This window comes from Ammodytes marinus, assembly GCF_949987685.1.
Source record: "Ammodytes marinus genome assembly, chromosome: 9".
Taxonomy (NCBI): Eukaryota; Metazoa; Chordata; class Actinopteri; order Uranoscopiformes; family Ammodytidae; genus Ammodytes; species Ammodytes marinus.
Genome location: NC_137213.1, coordinates 6,024,161 through 6,045,201, shown reverse-complemented (window position 1 = coordinate 6,045,201; position 21,041 = coordinate 6,024,161). Strand labels below are relative to the sequence as shown.

Here is a 21,041-nt window from a genome sequence, read left to right as displayed (position 1 = left end):
TATTGAGGGAAAAAAGTTTCTGGAATTAATCAAAGATCATCCTAAAATCATGTCCCCAAATCTGCCGGGACAGATTTTTTATTTTTTTTAAGTCATCAAAAGCCTTTTAGTTACACATGAAGGAGACTGTCCACAGCTTGAACAGTCATAGTAAAACTGTTTTTTTTTAGCAGTTAAGGTTCTGCCTCCAAAAGCGCACTGGTGCAAGGCTCAGCCAAAAAAAAAGGTCTTACTTTAATACATGCTCTGAGTTTTTGTTCTGTGTCTGAGGTCTTTTATTTATTAGTTATTGCATTATGGGTTTTATTGCATTTACGTTATTGGTAGTTGTCGTCATAACAAAATCAACTAATTGGGGTAATGAAAGTTTCAAGCGTAGTTGATACAGACCCACACTTTCCCGAGAAGAGGGCTGCTTGGCATGACCATGGACGTGTAGGAGCTTTAAAACATGTACACTGAAAATATAGATTTTGACATACAAAATATACGACCACGTAATAAAATGTGATGGAGTGATATCGATCAAACTAGCAAGCGGAATAATAAGTAGTTAGAAGTCAGAGATGTGTTCATATTTTCCACCTAAAACAACCTTTAAAAAAAGATGCCTATGCTTGAATGCATCAGTAGTAACACATCAATAATGTATAAACTATAGGCTAACTCTTGGCAGGTTGCACTCTGAGTAATGAATAGTTTTACTTTAGATACAAGTTGCAGTTCTATCATCTATACTGTTCCTTAGGTAAAGCATAATGAATGAATACCTTTCGCGCCACTGACCTTTAAAATATTTCAGCTTGGTTGCCCTCATCAGCTTCAATGCTTAAAGGTAGCTATGTGTATAATATGAGAAGGTCTGTTGGCCATCTTTAATATTGCTCCTTCATTCACAATTAATTTTTAGGCAGCTACTGGTTTCAAATTAGAGCGTAGGCTGTCAGTGCTCCCTTTGTTTGTTAGTACCAGGAATATACGCAGGGTTTGATAAAAGAGATCTCATGTGTGACTATTCTGTCACCTTAAGGCCCTTTCCCACCGCTGCGCGGCAACGCCGCCGCCTCCATTCATTTCAATGAGGGAATGGCGGCTGAGGGGAGGCGGTTACAGCCGCGGCGGTTGGACCATGAAGCGGTTGTCGCCCACGTGAACGCGCACAGATTTTGCCCAACCGCTCAGCTTTCCCCATGTTGAAACTGACAGCGGCAGCCGCCCGGCGGCAAGACGGTTATCCATGGCATCGTTGCAAACTGAGCATCCAGACCTAAACAACACGGCTCTACCATGTATTAACTCAATGTTAAAGTGTCTGTCATTTTAAAAAGATTGAATATATATTCTATGTTAAACACAACACACATGGAACCAGCGATTGAAGCCGATTTTCTAGGGGAATTATTTTTTCGACGGAACTGTATTTTTTCTCTGTACTTATATTCTTCATAAAAGAAAAAGAGAGACTATAACATTGTTATACGAGAGAGAAAGAGAGTAGATCAGAGTTCCAGAAGTAACACATATACAGACAAAATGTATTCATGTTCAGGAAATGACCTCCATGTAATAGAGCAGCACGTGCTAGTCTTTGCATCTCATTTTAAGGTGAGACATTGCAGGTATATTAGTTATCAACATATATTTATATATACATTACCATGAAACTTTGTCACTTGATTACTTACATTAAAAAAAATGCATTACAATTGTTTTTCAGATGTGTTTGAATACATATGCTAATTTGGCAATATCTAACTAACAATGCATACCTTTACAAACACAAATCTAGATACAAACAGGCAAGTTTTGGGGCGGCTGTGGCTCAGTTGGTAGAGCGGGTCGGCCGATGATCAAAGGGTTGGAGGTTTGATCCCCGCCCTGCCACCTGTGTCATAGTTGTTGTGTCCTTGGGCAAGACACTTAACCCACCTTGCCTTGTGTGAATGTCGATAGATAGCCTGCTATCGGTGTACGAATGTGTGTGTGAATGGTAACGTGGGAAAGGAAAACAGGTCTCCCTTGCAAAAGAGTCTTCGGTCTCAATGGGATTTACCTGTATAAATAAAGGTTAAAAAAAAAATAAAAAAAAAAAGTTCTAGTCAAATAAAATACATCTTGGACCTTTTGTTTATTCTTGAACAATATGACAAAAGACTAGTCTCTAAGTTGACCTGCACTTTTAAAAAATTCCCTGCAGTGACTACATGTATTATGAATAAGCTTTTTGTTTAAAACCTCTTAGAGTTAGATGAGATTTAAGGGAGAAAACATGCACTTTGGGACTTCAAATGTAATTGCACAACAGAGTAATTTTGCTTGACAAGGTTCTGGAAAGTTAGAAAAGTGAAGACATTGAGGGGGGGGGGAAGATCTAACCTTTTTCGCAGCTTACCTCTGGTTGTTTTATCTTTCTATTCGGACAACAAAAAAGAAGCACACAAGCTAACAAAGATGGATGACAGGGCCAACAAACTCAAGTAGTTGGGAAGTGCACTCTGGTCCTCTTTGGGAGATTCACTGAAGAACGAGAGAGTTTACATTCCAGGGGACTACTTCTCACAGAGCTGCTATATTGATTCAATTCTACTTTGATTTATGTAACTGCTACTGCACCATAGGCCTAACATTGTCGTGCCTATATCACTTTATAAAATAAACCCTGTAGATAGCTCTGGCTTTATCCTGTTACTATTGATGGAAACACAACGGCTTTTTAAACATTAAGCGTCCTGCATCGCAATTACATTGATTGACGGCACCTTTTGACACACACGGTAGCATAACAGGACCAAATATGTGACTGTAATATTTCCTGATACTGTTAAAGGTTTGTTTAAAGATTCAGAGGTTATTCAGACCCATAGGTTTCAATAATAAGACAAAAGCACAATGTCCCCTTTTCCATCTGTTTTCATACGTTTCAGTTTGGAAATGAATCCCTATAAAATTCAAATATATATTTAACACCTGAAAGTACATGTTCTGACCAGGGGCCTCATTTATAAATGTTGCGTACACCCAGACAGAGACATACACCACTTTCTAAGCAAACTCTGGGATTTACATACAGCTGACCCATGCGTACACACAATCACTAGAGAAATAAGAAACAGTGATCTGGTGGCAGACGGATGACACGTAACTAACCATGTCAAATATATGCAATTGTGTTTAAACAGATGAAATATGAGCTCTCACTTATCATGTATGAATAGTTCCTTTGCCAAAACGGATAAAAAGTAATTTCACAACGAATAAACAAACGCCTTGCTTGATTGATAGTCTCCGGCGTGAACACAAAAACACAATCTATGTTCATAAATACATGCAGAGATATATGTTCCATAATGATTCATACTTACATGTTATAAAATCCATTCTCCTAAATAATAAGGTGAACAATGTCACCACACAACATATTTTTATTTTGTCTCCACTTCCCCCATGATTTTCTTCTTGCGGTAAATATAAATGTACATTCATTGGGGTTGACTTTTTATAGGCAACTATACATGAAGCTAGCAGGATGCGGTACATTGAGTTGATTTTGATTTATAAAGGAAAACCATCATAGGACGTGAGTACGCACTGTTTTGCAGATCAGTATTTTGGTCCGTAGGCAACTTTCTGTGTTTCCTCCATATGCAACCTTATGATATGAATCCCAAGCGCAGTTATTTTCAATGAGACCCGTGAGCTGTATGGAAATCAAATATATATATTCTCCATTATCTTGTAAACTGCTTTTCATATGCAAGCGTTTTCCCTTTTTCTTTCTTTCCTATTTTTTTGCATGTAAGACACTTTTCAGGCTTTTTATTTTAACAAAGGGAATCAGCTGTAGTACACGGGGTTAGTTAGCGCTGACCGAGCTGCTTCTCTGTAAAAATACTTCTGGCAGCGACTGAAGGGAGAGAGACTGTGTGAACTTGGGGGATGTTTGCAAAGTGAAGTTCAGTCAAATGAATCATTCTGTCAGACAATGAGAGCAGTGCACCCGAGGGCTAAAAGGGAGACAAGGCCTTTTCAGCGCAGAAGAGGAATACGCTTGCACTACTGTATATGTTTTGGGGCTTGTTATTCATTTCCACTAGGAGGGGTCTGTGTGTGTGTGTGTGTGTGTGTGTGTGTGTGTGTGTGTGTGTGTGTTGCAAGCCCAGGAATATATCTGTCGTTCCGGGGAGCGCCATTTCCCATAAGAGGGGATAAATGGATGTAGCTGAAGGTGAGGACAATGCGGGGAACATCAAATTTAGAGGCTTATTCATCAAGTTCATAGGTGGTGTCAGGGCTCTGCCAAATATTGCATTTTCGCAGCACAGCACACCCCGTGCAAAAGGAACTGTTACTGGCCTTGCTCACAGCACCAACCCAACAGTCATCATACTTCATATCCAATTTATGTCTCCCAGGTTCATGCCTTAAATAGATAGTGCAGGGTTGCATTCATCACTGAACTTTGTTGTTATTTTTGCGTATAATTGTCACATCTTGAATTAATTTGGACCAGCCTCAACTCCATCTTACCCTGGCACGACGTGTCCTACCTTATATTAAACACTTTGGAAGGTTCAGACTTAATGCTTAAGTGTAGGCTAAGGGTGCAACAAGTAAACGACAAATCGACAACTTGATTGACTACTAAATTAGTTGCCAACTAATTGTGTAGTCGATTATTAGTTGGTGACGTTAAATTAGCAATGGAGTGAGACATCTCTTTTCCCTCCTATCTCTGAGAGTTGCACATGTGTAATAACAACCGGGACACAACAGGAAACAAAGTATAGCAAAATGTTGACGGCCGCATCATTACAACAAATATATATATATAGTCTGGAAGCATTTTACCCTAATAAAAACAAAACAAAAAAAGGCATTATTTCAAGATTTGCTTGGCATTGGAGCACATCCTCAATGCAATAAGATCGTTTGCTTGTTACTTAGCTTGTTGTCTAGCTAACGAGCACACAGTATATACTGTATATACCGTGTCCACAAGTCCAACGTGCCTCCTCTTCAAATACTTGTGCGTTGCTTATGTGCTCCAATGCCAAACAATGTCTGCCTTACAAATCAAAATCTATCCCCTCGGATGTCTTTAAAGGTAAAGGAGATCATAACAGAGGTCATTTAGCTCCCTCAGACTGACAGCTGATGTGTGGCCGATTGGCACATGAAGACTTTCCACCTGTTTATGTACAGTAAATGTTATATCAGCACGTTGCCCGTCCTTGAACAAAAACTTAATATTGGAATTGATTTTCATCCTTTGTATCAGTTGTAGCTAATCAGCATCATAGTCGATTCAAAAGCATCATTTTGAATAGTTAATGTGTTAGTGAGTTCATGAAACACACAAACTGATAAATAAAGAGCCATTGAGTAATTTTGCGATACACAATCTGATAATTCGATTAGTTTGTTTCAATAATCAATAGATTAAGCAACTATCAAAATAGTCGGGAGTTGCAGCCCTACTAAAGGGTCACAATTGCTTTGCGGACTTCAATAGCATCCTTCCTATTGTGAGGTTTATTTATCCACTGTGCCTTGATACATGTCGTTCTCATGTCTTCGCAGTCACTTTTCCTGTGAGGACTGGAGGGGGGGGGGGGGTTTGGGACACAGGTGCGGACCAAGGGGTTTCTAAAAGTTATCCCCAGAGGGATAACCACTGAATCGCTAAAGCGAAGAAGGGGAGGGGGAGAAAGCAAAAAGCCACACAGGCTACTTTAAAATACCAAACTAAAGTGAGAACAAAACCATCACTGCCAAGCAGCTGAACTGACAGACAAACACTTCAACAATAATTATCTCTTAAACTCAAAGGGCACTAGGATACAACCTCTCACTACCTCTTAAGGTGAGACAATGAGCAGCACAGAGCACTGGGGTCTCAGGGCATATATAATCTCTTCACACCTGGGTTCAATCAGTCAATCAGTGCACACACCTGATTGCAGTGAGGAAATCAGTCACCATTCTCACGGAGGCGAAAGATTCCGTGGACTCACAGGGCTGAAATCTACCGTTTCCTCACAGGACCATCCCTCTAAGGAACGGCACCTGACGTTCCAACAGGACCCCCCACCCACCCCGGGTGGAGGCCTCCATGGAGGGGCTAGTGGATCGGAACAGACTGGCTGGAGGCGGGAAACATGAACACGGGGTGAATCCTCATGGACCGGGGAAGCAAGAGGCTAACAGTGACGGGGTTTATCCTTCGAATGATCCTGAAGGGACCAATGGAACGTGGTGGCAATTGGCGAGACTCTACCCACAGTGGGAGATCCCTTGTGGAGAGCCACACCCTCTGACCCACCCGATAGTTTGGGGCTGGGCGGCAATGCTGTTGTGACGTCTTGTTTCGGGCGCAAATTTTGCAAGCTGCCACTCGCTCACATCTCTCCCCATCCGGGGCCACCAGAATCTCTTTTTGAGAAAACCAATAGTGCGACAAACACCAGGGTGATTTGTGAGGTGTGTGGAGTGGCCCCACCTAAGCACTTGTGATCGCACTCGTGCCGGAACATACCGACAGCCTTGGGGCCCCCCTCCTGGGTCAGGCTCCTGCTGTTGAGCCCCCTGAACCACTGTGTCAATCTCCCCGGTCAGTGGGGCATGGATGCGGGTAAGGGGCACAATGGGCTCTGGAGAACTATCTCTATCTGAACACTGGAATCGTAGAGATAAGGCATTTAGCCTCTGACTTTTCGAACGTGGACGGCCCTTATGTTTACTAATGACTTCACTAAGTTGAGCGTACTCTGCAGGAACCCCATTTGCAGGAAGAGACACAGAGGCCGAAGAATCAGAGGGAGTCAAGGTCTCAATAACCCCAAGAGTCAGGCGGTCACTGGGGGTAGCACAGGGAAGGCCTACTGAACTGTGAGATTTTGAGACGGCGGCACTTGTGGCAGGAGGGGGTTCACATTCAAAAGGTTGGAGTTGAACAGAGTCTGATTCCATCATGTGAGATGCACAGTTTGGACCCCAGCTCATCACCCTCCAAGTCCTCCAATTGATGTGAGGGTTGTGTTCCTTGAGCCATGGGTGTCCCAGAATGAGGGGTAACTGAGGTGTATCAATAAGAAAAAACTGAATCTCTTCCGTGTGATTGCCGATGCAAATGAAAATCGGGCAGGTGACCTTCTCAACCCTACCCCTACCCAAAGGTTGCCCATCCACTGCAGTAATTGCGAGTGGACAAGGAAGATCATAAATGGGTAAATTGAGCTTTCGGGCCAGGGTTGAGTCCATAAAACTACCTGCTGCTCCTGAATCAACAAATGCCGAGAAGGTGCGCCAGTGTCCATCCCAAAATAACTCAAAGGACAAAGGGGTGCGACTACTGGCCACGGGAGGGGAATTATTAAGACTCTGCAAGACTTCCCCAAGGTCTGACACGCCTACCCTGATTCCCTGCTTATTGTGTTTCTGCGTTGAGGGGCACTGGCGAATGAAGTGACCCACACTCCCACAGTATAGACACACGCCACTGCTCATACGCCTCCGTCTTTCCACGGAAGTAAGCCGTGTGTGTCCTATTTGCATGGGTTCCTGATCATCATTGTTAAGGGACCCTTCAGGCAGGGTAGGTCTTTCACAAGGGATACTAAACTCCTCGGACATCTGGTGGGTGTACGCTTGTTTTCTCTCTCTCTATTGCGCTCACAAATTCTGTTGTCAATTCTAATAGCCAATGAGATTAAAACCTCAAGTGAATCTGGAACCTCACGGGAAGCGAGCTCATCCTGAACTCTCTCAGACAAGGCATGACTAAAAGTGGTCACTAGAGCCTCCCTGTTCCAACCTGATTGCGTAGCTAAAGTCCGGAATTTAATTGAAAATTCTGCAACGCTTGCAGAGCCCTGACGTAACCTAAGGAGGCGTTTGGCTGCTTCGTGGCCACTAACATCGTGGTCGAACACACGCCTCATCTCCGCCATGAAGAGGGCCGCGTCAGCGCAGACTGGAGTCTGCCTATCCCATAAGGCTGTAGCCCATGAAAGGGCCTTTTCCGAAAGAAGGGATATTATATATGCGACCCGTGCTCGGTCGGTGCTAAACATAGAGGGTCGTAACTCAAACACTAAACAGCATTGGGTTATAAACCCCTTACACCTCCCTGGATGCCCGTCATAGCGGGCTGGGGTTGCCAGCTTGGTCTCCTGGACTACAAAAGGGTCATGGGGTGGAACTGGAGGCACTTGTGCTTGGGTAGGGGCTGGCCCAGGTGGCTGTAAACGGGCCAGTATCTCCCGCAGCATGCAGTCCTGCGAGGCCTGTTGCTCTACAATGGCACGTAGGGTTTGGTCGTGTGAGCCTAACATGGCTCCTTGAGCAGAAATTGCCTGCCTATGGACCTCTAAGCTGTCACTAGCAGCACTAGTGGGGTCCGCTGTGCCCTGCACAGAGCACTGGGGTCTCAGGGCATATATAATCTCTTTACACCTGGGTTCAATCAGCCAATCAGTGCACACACACCTGATTGCAGTGAGGAAATCAGTCACCATTCTCACGGAGGCGAAAGATTCCGTGGACTCACAGGGCTGAAATCTACCGTTTCCTCACATTTTCCGTTGATAGTTGGTAGTTCTAGTTCTTCTGACCTGGTAACCTCTCTATAACACTCCCGATGCGGTCTGAAGTCTTATTTGAAATCTGTTGGGTGATCTGACTCAGGCTAGAGCAGATTCAATGAACAGAAATATTAACTGTGCTTGTCGTCCCCACCTTGGGCAATGGATCACCCTCTCTTGCAAACAAAAAAAGAACAATAATTCATTCAATTTAATTCAACCACGGACTAGAATGAATGTCCCAATTTTGTCAGTGGGGTTCCTCATATGTCACATTAGTCTCTCATTTATTTTCTCTTGCTGTGAAAAGCAGTGTTGATTAATCAATAACCAAAAAACACAATATTCACAACTAATAATCTATAGTTCAGGTTAGCTGTTTACAGTATGAATATCCGGTACAATGCCTCGCATACAACATGTTAGCAAATACAGTCACAACAACACTACACTTGGCGAACAGTCAGAGGCACAGAGGTATTGAACTCAATTCTCACTAATGTTCCTCTCGATTAATAAATGAAGCCTTTACAGAACAGTTATTTTATCCCATGTTTGATTGCCGGAAAACCATGACTTTAACAGGTTGGTCAAGTTAGCATTACTTTCAGATTCCTTATCGAAGAAAGGTTGTTTACAGAAAAATATTTTAAAAAGATGTTGGCACCTGAGTCAATATGCCGACTTTTTTGTGCATGAAATAGATAAAGGTGACAATGTGCGGTTCTATGTTAAACAGTGAGAGTTTCTGTATAGACCATCTCTATGTTTAAACCATCCACATGTTTATACAGTAACTTGTAATCAGCTAACTTCCTTTACAAAGTTGTTATATTTCTGTTTGCCTACTACATATGTGTTGATAGTGATAACGTTTCCATGTGTTCCATAAGCTATTGCCTCACTAGTTATCATAGGTTTACAGAACTGCATCTTCTAATATGTGTTGCAGCTTGATAGCTCATTGGGTAACAACTACTGAGTTTAGTATATGGGAAACCAGGATTCCATTCCCGTCAGTGCAGGGCCAGAAAAACGTTTTCTCCCCGCATATATAAATGCTTTCCTGAAAAATAAATGTCCCTCTTTAATATACAGTCTATGAACTATCCCTTTAATGCTAACTGCTACCTCCTGCAAGCGTTTGCTAAATACATTATATTTCATGTAGTTGTATGTATCACACATTCTCCATGTTGGTCACTGACACATCTTCTCATATATAGCGGGCTCACAAACCACCATTCACTAAACATGATGATAGAAATGCTTTTCCTCAATGCGCTTCTATCATGTACCTTTTACCCCTTTATCATACAGTGTATAGTGGCTGTCTGCCCTTCGTTCTTATTTCCATTCTTTTATGTCTCAATTCATCTCTCTCTCACACCGCCCGGGTAAAATATATCATACACACACACACACACACGCATAGACACACGGACACACACGCACACCCTGGTGAAGTAGTTGGGGGCATTCGTAGTGATGTATGGCTGTAATCCCACCGCCGCACAGTGTCACGCCTGTCAGTTGCCACGGGAGACGATATGATTTATATTCCGGAGCTCTGCTTATGGTCCCGATATAAGCGATGTTAATGTTAAAGGCACTGCTTCTGCATGCTGTACATTGGGGGGATACTGCTCCTAATTTAAACCAATGCATACATAGACTTTGACAGTGGAGTCAGTGATTCTGGAGAATGCTTGTTGTCAAAATCAGTGAAGATCTCCTCACGAGCCGCTACCTGGACATACTGTGTAAATGCTGGTGTTAATACACAGCCTAGGCTCTGTAAACTGGTATGTTAAACAAAGGGGCCCACCGTAGCTAGCAGTATGCCCGTTAACAGAGCTCAGGCTGTGTATTGACACGGTAATTCTTCTCAGACCACACACAGTATGTACAGGTAGCGGATCGTGACGGGGCATTCACTGACATTGACAATAGGAGACTTTGACAACGAGCGTCCTCCAGAATTGCTGATCCTACCTTTAAAACAGTAGGTTTCTAATGAGAAAATATATTTCTGTATACTTTATTTTATATATATTGTATAACCAAATGAGGAAGGAGGCTAGATTATGTATTCACTCCAAGTCATGTTCACTAGGAATCTGCTTCTCTCACTTCATGCTGTATCTATAATTGATCTGTTAGAAAACGCATATGACTGGTCCTTTAACGCTAACCTGCCTTACAGCAACTAGGTCTGTCCCACCGAGGTGCATGATTAATGTTAGCACTTGATCATGGGTCCCATTGCAGCCCCCCACCCCCACCCCCCCCCTCCCTCCCTCTCTGTGTTCATATGGCAAGCTTTATCTGTCAGTGACTATCTGTCGGCACGGATAAGCTGACAGGTCATTGGTCGGTGGAGGAGGATGATGTGTTCAGAATGTTTGATGGGCCTTGCCGTGCTTCAAAATGAAAGTGAAAAAACCACATTGGAACATGGGTGACTTCTCCAGGCGCTATTGATTTCAGCAGGTGAATGGATTGGCAAATGAAAAAAGCGAATAAAGAAAAAAAATCAATATGGATGATATGTCTGGCTTTTTTTTAAAGGGACACTGACTGTGTAAAAGCAACAAGGGAAGAAATACTAAAATGACAGGATTACTTTAGCCAGTGGTTTGAGTTGTACAAGTTGTGTTAACGCGAGACACTGCAGGTGAATAAGGTCTAATGTAATGAGTGAACTATATCGTAAATCAGACAATTAACATCATACGAACAAATCATTATAACAAATACCTTTTTAATAGTACTAAGAATGATTATGGAAAACGTAGTTGATGTTGGTGCTTTAGAAGTTGTGATTCATGGTTAGAGTATTGAACAAAATGCAATTTTGAGATAATGGCCGTTAAAGATGGTTGTATAGGAGAAATGTACAGACGCCAATCACTTCCATTTAACATTTTGGACCTTTTATTTATAGCGTTAAGTATGAAAGCTGTGTGCTTGAAAAAAAAACAATGTTTTTTGCCTACACTGTCTCGCCTTAAAACTCACTGTTGGATTCCAATTAGCCTGGGGATTTAATGGCACTCCTCCTAACATACATTTTGCTTTTAGTATCCGTTAATTAAGAAATAAATAATACTCAAAGATTCATCTTGTTTCCTCGCTATGTAGTTGACTGTCAAGCCTTATTATTGTCCTCAGTGCGTAGAAACACAAGATAAGCAGCAAGAATTACACCTAGTGGCAGGTATACAAAGCGTGACAAGCAATTCATTCGAAACATTTGAACAACTAATTAGTCAAGGAACAATAAGAAAGATTATTTTAATTCCGTATCATTTGGACATTTGGTCTGTCAAAACAAGCTCTCTCACCGTGGGCTGTGGGAAAAATTGTTATGGACAATTCTCGCTATTATACAAAAGACTGCACTAGAACACCTACTTATCTATGAAAATAATAATGTAGTGCTGCCTTATTGACAGTGTTTTTCTTTTTCCCCCACACATACATTGGTATATCTGAGCCTGGGCTGTGTGACATTCATTTAGTCCTCTCGTCCTTGTCCTGTACTCTTTGTCAAAGGGGGACATTTTACCAATGATACTTAAATTCAAATTAATTACGGGAAATGTTCTCTTATTGTGAAAGGTCGCTGATTCTAAATGAAGTTATTGTGCTGTTGTATAGTTAAAGCCTCTGACCTTGTTTTGATTGTGTCATGATCCGTCTCATACAAACAGATAGTGTGTGAATAAACGAGTAGGTAAATGAAAGCAAAACTTGACATTTGGACGAGGCTTCTGACTACATGTATTTATTTTGATCAGTTCAATAAGACATGATGAGCAACAACCTTCTCTTATTCAGAATCTGCTGCATTTTCTTTACATAAAAAAAACGATAATGTTACGCTGGGTTTTGTATATCATCTGAATGGGATCATTTCTGGTTGTCACAGCAGCAGAGAAAACATTGATTGAAATTGATGAATTGTTGCTTGGGTTTGACACAAAATAGGGACAAGTTGGAGGTATCTGGAGTGTACCACTGACATGGAAGTACACTCTAATGTTACGTATAAATGTGCTGTATATATGTCTAACTAGCGGGATGTTGGCCTTCAGAATCATCAAACACTGAATACTTTACTGCCTTCCATATCCCCATTTCTGAATTGACTTAACGCTGTCATTTCCTGTGTTTTATATAAAAAAAACCCAGGGAGTGTGAGCTCCACTTTGATCTGACAGCGGAAACTTTTGCTTCTCGATTCTCCCTCCTGTCATCTATTATACTATTAATATTAATTATTATAATATTAATATTTATATACATTTTCCTCCCAGATTCGGCAGGTATAAAGTAATAAAGAAAGACGTTATGGCCAACCCCTTTGATCCAGCTCTGAGGACTGCAATCTCCTCCGCTATAGGAGTAAATAACACTTTGAGATTACACTTTGTCTATTTGGTTGAAACATGCGTGGTGCTGAACGTACACTGTAAAAAAATTAACAAAAACTTGCCTACTAAAGACCTTTCGGTAAAGTCAACTCAGTTGAAGAGTATGTAAGTATGTACTAAGTATGTAGAGCTCAGCACTTTAAGTAACATTGCATATAAATGATACCGTAGATGATATAAGTTATCATCTCAGTGTCACGTGGAGTTGTTAACTCATCTCAACAGAAAATAATAAGTTGGCTTAAATGCAGGCAGTTTTCAATACAACTAAATAGTTGTTGTTACTTCAAACAGTGAATATAGTTGCCTTAAAATTGTTGATTTTTCCTAGTTTTTTATTTAGTTTTTTACAGTGTACCCGTAGCCACGCTTCAATATAGCCCCGAGGACGTCTTCCATATTAATAAACCTGTTTTTTTTTTTCTTCTGTGTGATATTTCAGGTATGGTGAACTACAGTGAAGTGTCCGGCTACCCCCTGGTCCAGCACTGGAGCCTCCGCTCTGTGCTCTACCACGTCAAACTCAACCAGTGGGTCCTCTCTCAAGGTAAATCACTTTGCCCTCCTGGCTATTCATTTGCAGCCGTGTAAAACATTAAGAGACCACTCCAACTGTTCAGTGTCTCTTGTTTTATTATTTATAGGCATATGTTTGAGTAGAATGAACGTTTTGGCTTTAATTGATAAACTACTGACAACATTTCTAGCAAATTCACAATAAAATATTGTCATTAAGAGCATTTCCATGAAGTAATGTAGAGATGAAGATTGAAGAAAAATCCAGACTGGTCTCTTAATTTTTTCCGCGGCTGTATATAGCCCATATAATTGGTTATGACTTTTCTTTTATATATATATATATATTTTCTTTTTTTAAATGATGCGCTACAGGAAAAACACATCATTTGTTATTACTGATTGTTTGTTTATGATGGAGGAACACCACGCGTGTGTCTCTGCAGTGAAAACTTTCCTGTTCTCTGCGGAGAGAAACACAACACCGTCAGCCATCAATTATTTATCACGCTGTAATTAATGTGACTGATATCAAGGGTAGCAGCACATCGTGACAGCTCGGGTTACTTTACTTTATATTTCATTTACATTTGTGTGCTATAAACAGGCATACTGCCATCTTTAAGAGAGGCTGACAGGTAGATTCTGTCTGTCTGTCATTAATCTGTGGTAGAAATGTCCTTCTAACTTTAGCTGTTAGTATATACCATGAGAATAAACGGCATAATTTGTAATAATGTATTATCGGTCAATTTGTAGGTAATACGACCTCAAAAATTTAGTAAATGGCCAATAATGTAAAAACAATTCTAAACCAATAATGTTATGACTTTCTTCCCATAATGCAATACGTTATAAGCTTGCATTGTTGGCTGGTTGTTACATTATTTGCCACGTTTAAAAATGGAATATCTGGAGCCGATAATGTAGTAATAAAACTTACATCACTTCGTTTAAGTCTGATTTATTGGCTATACAGTATCACACTCCTTACTATTGCCTTGTTCAACATTCTTAAATACCTGATCACACAAACACCGCTTCACAACATGATGATTAAAAACATATTACTTTGTAGCTCAGTGGGTACAACGTACCCAGCTAAAGGCCCCCCAGCAGACCTGGGTTTGAATCCCACCCGGGTCAGTTCTCTGCATGTCCTCTCTTCTTTGCCCCATTTCAACTCTGTCTCTCCAATCTGTCTAATACAATAAAAATACCTTGCTTGGAATGTTATAATGGCGTTAAAAGGTTCTAGTTGGGTCCATTAAATCAAAATAAACCCTTGTTAAAACTGTTCAGCTGCAGCACTTGGAGAGAACTCTGAAAGGCATTACATGCTTGAGGGTCGAGTTCCCTTTAATGGCAAATAAGCCAAATGTCACTTCAAAAGTAAAACGCTGCTATAAAAACACAACCACACAAGGAGAAAAGACACAGCACACACACAATTATGTTTGCTCTCTCTTAATTGTTTTAAATACTCAGAAAACATTTGATTTCCCAATGGATCCAGAGGCAACGAGTGCACTGGAATGCTTATAAAAGGTAGGTATATCCACACAAAATGGAAATTAAGCAGAATTAATATTAAATATACTCTAAACAGAGAGATTGTTTCCCACATACAATAATAAATAGGCAAACACACAGGCCATCTGCTCATTAACGAACTTGTCTTTTATGTATGATACTAAGAGTGCATGGTGTGGGAGGCCCTATGCGAATAAAGTAACTTAACAAACTTATCCTAACTATATGATTATTTTCTTGTGTTTAAAACGGTCACACATTTGTCTCCCACTTTGGGTCATGCAAACAAACACAATTAAAGAAAGTTAAGCCTATGGTATGACATAAAATAGAAACTAACACCAAAAACCACACCAACTAAATAGCATGGGTCTTGAGCTGTTTTTAAATGTGTTCACAGAAAGTCCCTGCTGGAATGGGCTGTATGAGTGCAGTAGCTCCACTATGTAGGCAGGCGCCTCATTGATGGATGGAACGGGGATCAGCATACAGATAATATAATTTTATTTTATTTTTCCTTGTCTTTTTTCCCCTCCGTCGCTCCGAACCGATAGCTTGTCACACATATCACAGAGCCTTGTATCCATGGCGAGTAGCGATGCATATTCTGACAGTGCCTGCCATGCAAACTTCCACATAATACGATAAGTGTGGACAGGTATTTAGTCAAGCAATACTTGGTCTTCTGAAAGCCTGCTCCAAGGATGCTGACACGCCGAGATTACACTGACTATTTCCTCAAGGCTTTTGCACCAAAAAACTAAATATATTATTCTATGAAAATGTAACTGTTTTTCTCCTCCCTCTTCTATTTGCTTCACTACATAACGGTAGTTGTTTAGTCGGCAGTGTTTCAAAGTGAAGTAAAAAATAAAAAAATTGTCAATAGTCAATCATTCTTCCCCCGGCCTAAAGGAGTGTGTAATTTCATAATTTTGGATTTGTAATTTTTTTTAAGTGCATGCATAATTCACGCTTCCCCTTGTAAATAGTTTCCTTTCCGATAAGTGTAGCCACCTTACTGTAACACAGCCCCATGCCACCTCTAATGCATTTCCAATGGAGCCGTGGCTGTGGTTTGAAAGTGGCTGCCACATCTGCTGAGGCCATGGTTTCAATTTCGACTCGGCAGCCTGCGTCTCCCTTTCTTTTTTTTTTTACTCCAATTTCCCACTTTGGCTCATCATATTTCAACAAGGCACACAGGAGGGTACCCATAAGGCTAGGCTACCCATTTGTACATCTGATATCAGAGCCCCCCATCGCTCATCCTCGCTGTGCTCTCTGTCTCTCACTTCAGTGGCCGCCTAATTTAATTTAGGAGTAGGAGAAGTAAGAGCGAGCGGAGCGTGAGTGCTGAGATATTAATACCGCTTCTCCTGGAAATGATAATGACAAATCGCTGTTACACTTTTTTTTGGCTTTTCAATATTTACTCAGATGAAAATCCCACAGAGAGACTTGGTCATTTTGTGATAGTGTGTGGTCAATGGTGCAATCGCAGTGTCCACCTTAATAGACTCACAGATGTTGAGGCGTGTTTGTGCGTGAGGGCTTAGGGCTGTCTCACTGTCAAATGATCAAGCCAACGGGGGATCTATCTGTGCCCTTTATGTACAAATTCCGTAAGTCCACAGTTCTGCAGACTTTGCTTGAGGGGACTACCCACAGTTCATAGCGCCGTGTATTTAGATATGGACGTTGTGTGGGGGAAGCTCCCGTTTTGTTGCTAAATTACACTCCTATTTAATAATTTCTTTAAACCTTCCTTAATAATTCAGTATTGAAAAAAAAATGCATTCAATTGATAATTTGGAAATCACCTGTTGTCCCGGCCAGAGTCTGCAGCACATTGATATCTGGCAGTCGAAGTGCCTCAGTCGTAAAAAAGAAGTAGTAAATGTAGATTAAAAAGTCTGAAGCCCACAATAGTTTGCAGCATGTTGTGGTGTCGCCAAGGCAACACAATGTGTTGTAAAGTGCCATCCCATTTGACAATGTTTAGCCCCTTGCAGCCTCTGAAGCACACAAGATAAGGTCAGCTAAAAGAACACTTATTGCGGAAAATGCACTTTTTCCAGTTTTTTCAACCATTATATGTGTCCCCCGTCCGACTAAAAACTCTGAAAGTATGAGGACCTTCCCGAAAAAACCTCAGATTCATCACCCTGTATGACATAGTAAGGGGTGAAGCCACCAACCAACTTAACCCTCCCTCCACCTGTGATAAGCCACACCCCCCAGATCCCAATCAGACTGGCATTTTTTGGAAGGTGGGGCTTAAAGAGACAGACTCTAAAACTGAGTGTTTCAGACAGAGAATGAAAAGAAGAGATTCAGAAATGGCACTGTGAGAAATATACCGTTTGTGTGTGGACACTACACCATGAAAACTGTTTGGAGTAGAAATCCAAGTTATCATGTTTAACTTCAAACATCAGCATAATATGTGCCCTTTAAGTCTGTTTGGGTTTAGCGCTCGATTGCTGTAGGACAGACATTGGATTGGGCCAATGTATCACACCAAACATGCTTTCTGCTTCTGCATCCCCGGTCGTTGGATTTACTAATTAGTGCTAGGGAGATGTCTTTTTGCTTGTTTCACAGTCCCCACTGTCTTCTCGGCAGACCTATACACACTGGTTGGTAGAAATCCTATCTTCCACACCATTATAGAAAATCCTTTCATTTCAGCTAAGGGTCTCTCCTATAGGACACACAGTCCCTCAGGTGGTCTCTGCCGTCACCATCTAAATGAGCTATAAAAAAGAATCATTAACCCTAAAGGCTTCCACTGCCACTTATCCTGCTACAAATAAAGAGGAAACTGATCTTTTAACCTTTTTTAGTCATTCTGATGTCATGCACCCACAGGACTGTGTTTTTATATATGGTTAGGACTGAGTGGGCGTTAAGACGAAACCTTAAGACTTTTTCAAATGAATAAATGTACAGCAGTTCAAGGCAAATCTCTTCTCAGAGCCCACACGGCTCATTCTTTTATATTCCTATGGGTTACTCTGGCCTTCATGCGCATGAAAGACAACTGATAAGACAACAGAGGAAAACGAGATGCAGACAAGAAAAAGGGAATAGAGACGCAGTACGAACAGGCCAACTGTGGAGGATCAAAGCTGTACCGAACAACAGTACGGTGTAAAAGATAGTTTCATTACTTATTTATTCACACCAAATGTTGGTTTCTCCGATTGCGATCCTTCGTCAGGTCTGTGGCTGTGTTCGAAAAGCCCTACTAACTTTGCCTTCAATTTGAGTATGTGGTTGTGTATGCGAGTTTGTGTAGGCAAGAAATGCCAGGATGATTTCTTACTTCAAAGAAGATTTTGTGTATGGATCGATAAGTTACTTTTCCTACTCAACCGACCCACAATGCATTGCGTCTTTTCGAACAACACAGACGTTTTTTTTTCTAAAGGTTATTAATTGCTTCTGTATACTTATTTGTAAACGGTCCGACATACCTCGCATACACAATCTGTCAGGGTTTCAGGAAAAAGACAAGAACCCAATTGCAAGACACAAAACAGTTCAGGTGCAGCAACAAAGTTTAATTGGAAGTGGATGACAAACCAGGTAGTAAAACAGCGTGGCAACAAGTCCAGTTGGGGCAGGCAAAAGGGTAATCCAAATCAAAAGCCCAAAAGACAGGTAGAAACACGAACAGGCAAGCAGGATCGGAACACAGGATGAAATCTGAATGCTGGAAAGCTGGGTGAACACACTAGGACATCTGACAATCTGGCAACTGACTGAGGGAACTGAACTGAGATATATACTGGGGCTGATTAACTGATGAGGAGCAGGTGAGTGTGGGGCAGACCAGGTGAATGTAATTAACAGGGAGTGCAGAGCAGGAGGGAGTGGCCGGGTCTGAAATGACATGAAAGTTAGAAAGGAAACCAGGGGCCTATTGCACAAAAGTGGAATAAAGACATCCAGGATGATTGATAAAGCCAGCCTTGACAAAGTCTAGCCTGAGCACTTTGGATTAGTCAGTTGCATAAACGCCAATCCAGGATGTAAAGGGGCTGCTTTGTCAAGCCAGGTGTAAGTAGGCTCGTTCGACCTCACTTTCAGCTCGTCTGGAAAGTAGACGAGAGTAGCCGAGTGCAGTCGGGGGAGTGACGAAAAAGCCTGACTGAAGCCGGACAGCTCCGAGTCGGAAGTAGCGTCCTTGTTGCGGATGCAGTTCGTTTTCTAGTTTTATTTTGAAGGCTTATTAGAAACATATTCGTAGAAGAGCTACACATGCTACAACCGATTAGAAGCAGAACACAACACAAAGACGAGTAAATACTTTAAAAGCGAGGGGCATTTTCAAAACAAGAAACGAGATATAATATCCCCATTCCCCACACATCTTTATCTTTCTTGTTACTTTACTAGAAAACCTACTTTTAAGTGATAAAGAATAATTTACAAATCCAAATAAAGGAGGTTTAGTATTTCTCCCTTCACATAACGAAGATGATCGGCCTAAATAAAGTTAAAGAAGGTCTTAGAAAAGATCCCTTATTATTATTGTAGAGATGGCTATGATGAACTGTATTATGATGTGTGTAACAAACAAACTACTTGTTGTAGTTTTGGTCTGGCTTTGCGAAACTACATGTAAAATACAATTCCCAGACCATTTAGATCACTGGAAATAAGCCTATGGTTTAATCTTAATGGTATAAAGATATCACTTCACCAAGATCTTGTGACTCAAGTTTGTGTTCACTTTTAAATAAATCTATACAGGAGAGTTACACATCCAAATTATTTCTATGTCAAGGGTTCAGATCAGTGGAGGTTTAACATTTCTGCTTAAATGCATATTGTGGCGGCCTAATGATTAAACATAAATTAAAATCAAAAAGAATGGATCGTAATTTAATTTTGAGCGGTGATGTCAGACTTTTGCCTAACCAATTGGGGAAACGCATCAAAGGCACGGGGTTTAAACTCCCAATTAGCGCTCAGCTCCGCCTGTCAGCAAGACGTTTCCCATCAGACATTTCGCTCCCGCAGCCCGTGGGGAGCAACTGCAGCGACTTGCTCCAGTGTCTGTGTCCGTCTTGATACCGCGGGACTTCAAAGTCTCAAGCAGCCGAGCCGCAGCCAGCCACGTGTGCAAGTTGGACAAAAAGTCTAACCATAATGCAGTGCGCTCAGCAAGACGAGCGTCATAATTGCGCAGGTCTTAGCAAGACGGCGACAGGTCGAACGAGCCTAGTAATTCTGTTAAATGCCAGCCCACAGCTTTCAAAAGTAGACCCAAAGATCGAACACAGATTTACTGATGGAAAAATGGAAAAGACTGCCCATTTTCCCACAATGCCTTGCTAGTTTAAACCGTAAGTCAGGGGGCAATTCATTTCATACAGGAGATGTATTCTCTGCCTTCTGTTCTTGATGTCCCTGCATTGTTTTATGATAAAATAGTTGACAGTGAGCAGTCTGCAGGTGCATCTAAAAATTTAATATCATGGAAAGTCCATTCAAAAAGTGAAACTTTCATAGATTCATTACACCAAATATATCTCAAAATATTAGAATATTACATACAACCAATCAGAAAAAGGATTTATAATACAGAAATGTCGACCTTCTGATGTTTATTCTAGATTAATTTCACTTCATGTGTAATGAATTTCTATAATATATTTAAGTTTCACTTTTTGAATTCAATTACAGAAAAAAGGAATTTTTCATTGATAGTGAATTTTGTTTCAGATGCACCTCGATATAGTTATAAGTACAAAGTGAATTTATTTGACCCACACTTGCAACGTCATCTGCCATCGATAATCAATTGTATAAATATAGCCTGCAATATGAACAGACTATCACATAAATTATTATAATTTATATCATTGCATCTTAATCTAATTATAATTAAGTTAATTATAAATGGTTCAGGTTAAATAAATAAAAAATAAGAACTAGTTAACTAAATGACAATGCA

At 41.0% G+C, this 21,041-nt stretch overlaps 1 protein-coding gene across 1 annotated transcript in view; it reads left to right on the top strand.

Moving 5' to 3' along the window:
• Positions 1 to 21,041, top strand: part of astn1 (astrotactin 1) — a gene marked incomplete at its 5' end in the record, with an annotated part of 480,467 nt that overhangs the window by 261,903 nt on the left and 197,523 nt on the right. The window contains one exon of the mRNA XM_080034245.1: positions 13,464 to 13,568. Coding sequence (XP_079890371.1) covers positions 13,464 to 13,568 — 105 coding nt within the window. The remainder of the gene's footprint in view (positions 1 to 13,463; positions 13,569 to 21,041) is intronic.